This window comes from Plectropomus leopardus, unplaced genomic scaffold (genome assembly GCF_008729295.1).
Source record: "Plectropomus leopardus isolate mb unplaced genomic scaffold, YSFRI_Pleo_2.0 unplaced_scaffold256, whole genome shotgun sequence".
Taxonomy (NCBI): Eukaryota; Metazoa; Chordata; class Actinopteri; order Perciformes; family Serranidae; genus Plectropomus; species Plectropomus leopardus.
This window is the reverse complement of record NW_024627823.1, coordinates 1-4,814: the sequence shown is the minus strand read 5'-3', so window position 1 is coordinate 4,814 and position 4,814 is coordinate 1. Positions and strand designations below refer to the sequence as shown.

The window sequence follows — 4,814 nt, the reverse complement described above, 5'->3', positions numbered from 1 at the left end:
GACTGTGTCTGATTGTGTCTGACTGTGTCTGACTGTATCTGACTGTGTCTGACTGTGTCTGACTCTATCTGACTGTATCTGACTGTATCTGACTGTGTCTGATTGTGTCTGACTGTGTCTGACTGTATCTGACTGTGTCTGATTGTGTCTTACTGTGTCTGACTATCTGACTGTGTCTGATTGTGTCTGACTGTGTCTGATTGTGTCTGACTGCGTCCTCTGTCGGTGGTGCAGGTGTCGGCAGCAGCCCCAGCAGTCAGTGGGATTTTTGGGGAAGCACGTTGGTGACAAGCTCGTACGTGCGACTCACTCCAGACGAGAGGAGCAAGCAGGGATCCATCTGGAACACCGTGGTGAGGAATCACTGCAAACGTGTCTGCTAATGCGACTCTGATGTCTCGGCATTTCTGCTCATACTGCCGTTTTAGCTTTGGATTTATTTCTGAAATGTATAAATTTAGAAGAATGGAGGTGAAATATTAGTGTGCAAACCAGTAATGAAAGATGGACTTTTTATAACTCATAAACTTTCTGAAATTTGCTAATTATATTCAGTCTGGAGTGTCCTTTGACTTGTGTTGGAAATATTTTAGATACTGTCGGAATTAAACGTATGTTGTGTGAAATGATCAGAAAGTAAACCTCTCTAACCCTTTAAAGTCTAAGTAAATGTCTTTCAAAAACATGGGGGGTGGCAACAAGAAAATTACAAAGACATGGCTCCAGAATTATCAAGAAATTAGTAAAAAGGTACAAGAAAATTAACTGAAAATAAAAAAAAAATCAAAACAAAAAACAAATGGGAAAATGGCCCAAAAAAGTGATAAAAGATAAATAAAAATAAATATATATATGTGTGTATGTTGTTTGTTCTGTAACATGATTTTAAATATATTGTTATGATAATTATAAATATGGACATGTTTTCTTATTTAGTTATGTTAGATGCACAAGCATCTTAAAAACGTGTTTTTCAAAAGTATGTAAAAAAATGTGTGAAAAAAATTACAAGAAAACTACCTGAAAATAAGCAAAAACATTCACATACATAGTATAGTTAAAAAAACATAGAAGTAATTTTCTTGCCATCTTTTACTAATGTCTTGCATTTTGTGGTACATTTCTTGCCAAGTTGGTCGTTGCCCTTTTCCCCATTTTTTTTTTTAAGAAATCACACCAATGTTCTCTGGTTTCAAAGGGTTGAAGTCAGATGATGTTAATTTTAATTCACGATGCTGCTGTGTGAAGTAAACGCTGCGCTCTCTGTTTTCGGTGTGCAGCCGTGTTACCTGAAGGACTGGGAGATGCACGTGCAGTTTAAAGTTCACGGGTCAGGAAAGAAGAATCTCCACGGCGACGGCATCGCGGTGTGGTACACGAAGGACCGCCTGCATCCAGGTAACGTTTTCTTCTCCAGAGATGAGGATCCAGCTGAGTCAGGGCTGTGGTGGAACACAACTCATTCCACAGCGATCTTTCTTACATAAAGGTTTGGATTTACCCAAAATGTGACTCTTAACTAGCACCTGCAGCTCCTCGACCAACCAGCTGCTGTGGCTGCTGCTGTTTTTACCACTACTCGACAATACTTAAATAAAAAAACAAACAAAGACCACACTTCCTGCAAACAACATATTGAAATCCTCCACATTATTGACTGCACTGAAGCTGCTGTCTGTAAAACGGCAACAAAAACTCCATGCAGTACAGCTTGCTGTATTTTTACTCCCTTTTTTACTTTTAAGAGCTTTTAAAAAACTTAAAGCTAAAAGCCTCATTATCTAAAAAGTACAGTTTTGCACATACCGATATGCAGAGCTATTCTTTTTAGGTTAGGGGTTGACGATATTGTTTTTTCAGGGTCGATAGCGCTTATTAGTGCTTAATGAGACTGATAACAATGAAATCACAGTAAAAATGAAAAGATTTCTGTCAAAATGTAGAATTCGAAATAAAAAAACAAACAAACAAATGCTTTTAGAAAATGGTTAATCAAAACTGAAACTTGAAACATCATATACAATCAAATCTCCAGCATTTTTTTTTTAAAATAAAGTTCAGTGAAAATTTCAAGAAAGAATAAAAAATAGCTGCCTGAGGTTTGCAGACTACTTTTCCTGCTGTTAGTTTAATGTCATACGCACACTTTTTAAAATTAATTAATTTTATCAACGCTCATTAAAATAAAACGCTGATACAGATAATCTGCAAAATACCAAATATCACCCCGATAATCAGCCAGGCCAGTAATCTGTCGCCCCCAAATTGAGGCCCCACGATACTATATTATCACCATACTTATGTCCCAATACAATATTTTTTACAATTTAAAATGTTTAATGATATGCTGAGTATTTTTAGAACATTAATTGTAATCAGTTGTGATTTATCACCTTTTTTACTGATTAGAATTCCCTTTTTTAACTGGAAAATAAAGAAAAAGAAGCTGCTAATTATGTGCAAATCGCAGCAGGGGTGTAATGATCCACTGAACTGGATCAATATTTTGATCAAATGAGCAATGATCGCTTATCATGGATGCAAAGCGTAAACATCAATGAGTATCCTCTGTGCCTTTATTTTGAAATTCGGTGTCACCGTCACACAGCGCAAGGCAGATGGAGACGAGCAGACGAGAGAGACGAGGAGGAGGACGCCGTTTACTTTGGAATAAATCATCAGTGCAAACAAAAGCTGAGACGTCATGTCCCTGCCGGGTATCTCACTCTGCTAACTGCTAACAGAAACATTAGCTGCTGTTTCACGGCAGTGACATCGGCAAATATCGTCTCATTGTCCAAAGAATCAGTATAATATCGTATTGTGATGAAACCAGTGATTTACACCCCTAAATCATCAGATGCCTCAATCATTCTTAATTAATTCGCCTGTGGATGTCGCTGACTGCTCATCGCGCCCTCCATCAGCCAGCTGTCCTCATCATGTCCAGATGTCTGTGTCCTCCGTCTCAGCGCTGACCTCAGAGCAGCGTCTGTAGCTGTGAGCTCATTTGTCGCCTCATCTCTGCCTCCATCCTAGGCCCCGTGTTTGGAAACCAAGATCGCTTTCATGGCCTGGCTATTTTTGTGGATACCTTCCGCAATGACCTCCATGGGATGGATGTAAGTGTGTGTGTGTGTGTGTGTGTGTGTGTGCGCGGCTCAAGGCGATAACCGGCTTGTTTCTCCGCAGGGCCCGTGTTTTCCAACAATGCTCTCTTCCACGGGCTGGCCGTGTTTATAGATACTTACTCTAACGATGATGCGACCGATGTGAGTGGCGGCTCAGGTTTTACCCGTCAGCATGATGTTTTTTCTTTCTTTAAACTCACTTTATGAATGGGCATGTTGTCTGAACGTTTTAAGCATGTTAACACTTGGTCATTTTGCCATATTTTCACATATTTATCTCCACAGCAGAAAAAGCAGAGAAATAACAGAGTAACTATTGAGCATGGCCGCTCTGTGGCAGAAGCACGGCTGTTAAATGTCTTAAAGGAAGTTGTTTTAGTTCAGCAGAACTTGTCTTGTGAAATCTGCTACATTCACATCGCAGTGGAAAGTGTCCCAAATCTGTCCGATCCTGATGCACTACGTTTGAAATGCAGTAAATTACCTCGTACAGAAGGAGCTGAAAATAAACATTTAATCTAAAACTGGTTCAAATGGTACAGAGTGTGTCCAGATTCAGACTTTATACTGACAAAACTAAACTTAAGTTTGAACACAAACTGTGACCAAAGTCTCAGAAACATGAAGGAAAAGATTGTGATCTCGTGCGTCATCGAAAACCTCGGATCTGGCCGACTGCAGTGTGAAGGCAGCCTGTGTGTTTAAATATAAACACTCTCAAACTCTTATATTTTATTTTATATGCTCATTTGTGCATCATCTTTATTTGAGAACATGTTTTAAATGCCTGTTTTTGTTGTTAAGATTCACGTGCTGATTGTTTCCTTTCCGTCGCCAGCGTTCCTTCCCGTACATTTCAGCCATGGTGAACAACGGCTCAGTGAACTACGACCACGGCAAAGACGGCCGCTCGTCGGAGCTGGGAGGCTGCTCGGCCGAGATCAGGAACAGAGAGCACGACACATACCTCGCCATCCGTTACTCCAAAGGAAGACTCACCGTACGTAGAGACACGATGAGATCATGTTCGCAGCTTCTCTTAAGTCTTTGAAACATGAACAAGCTGGTTTGACTTCTCTAAAAAACAAAAGGGGGAATGCATGAGCATCTCAACAAGTCATGGCCCAAACATGTGCAAAAGATCAGTGAAGAAGTTGCAAGAATATTACTTGAGAATAAGGACACACACAAAAAAAGAACAGCACCTAAAAAGAGCTAAAAATAAATAAATACGTTTTTTGGATTGGGTCGCTGCTCTTTGCAGATGATGTGGTCCTGTTGGCTTCATCAAGCCGTGACCTTCAGCTCTCACTGGATCGGTTCGCAGCCGAGTGTGAATCAGCGATGAGAATCAGCACCTCCAAATCTGAGGTCATGGTTCGGAAAAGGGTGGAGTGCCCCCTTCGGCTCGGGGACGAAATCCTGCCCCAAGTGGAGGACTTTAAGTACCTCGGGGTCTTGTTCACGAGTGAGGGAAGGATGGAGCGGGAGATCGACAGTCGACAGTCTGACTTTGCACCGATCTGTCGTGGTGAAGAGGGAGCTGAGCCGAAAGGCAAAGCTCTCGATTTACCGGTCGATCTTCGTTTCTACCCTCACCTACGGTCACGAGCTTTGGTCAGTGACCGAAAGAACGAGATCGTGGGTACAAGCGGCCGAAATGAGCTTCCTCCGTAGGGTGGC

General features: G+C 41.2%; 1 protein-coding gene across 1 annotated transcript; it reads left to right on the top strand.

Annotated features, from left to right (window-relative positions):
* Positions 1 to 204: 204 nt before the first annotated feature.
* LOC121966701 (vesicular integral-membrane protein VIP36-like) lies at positions 205 to 4,131 on the top strand (the record flags this gene model as incomplete). The annotated part of the gene is made up of 4 exons (XM_042516766.1): positions 205 to 353; positions 1,281 to 1,398; positions 3,040 to 3,122; positions 3,970 to 4,131. Coding segments are annotated over exons 2-4 (339 nt in total), but the record flags the coding sequence as incomplete, so codon positions are not given.
* Between the last annotated feature and the right edge of the window lie 683 nt (positions 4,132 to 4,814).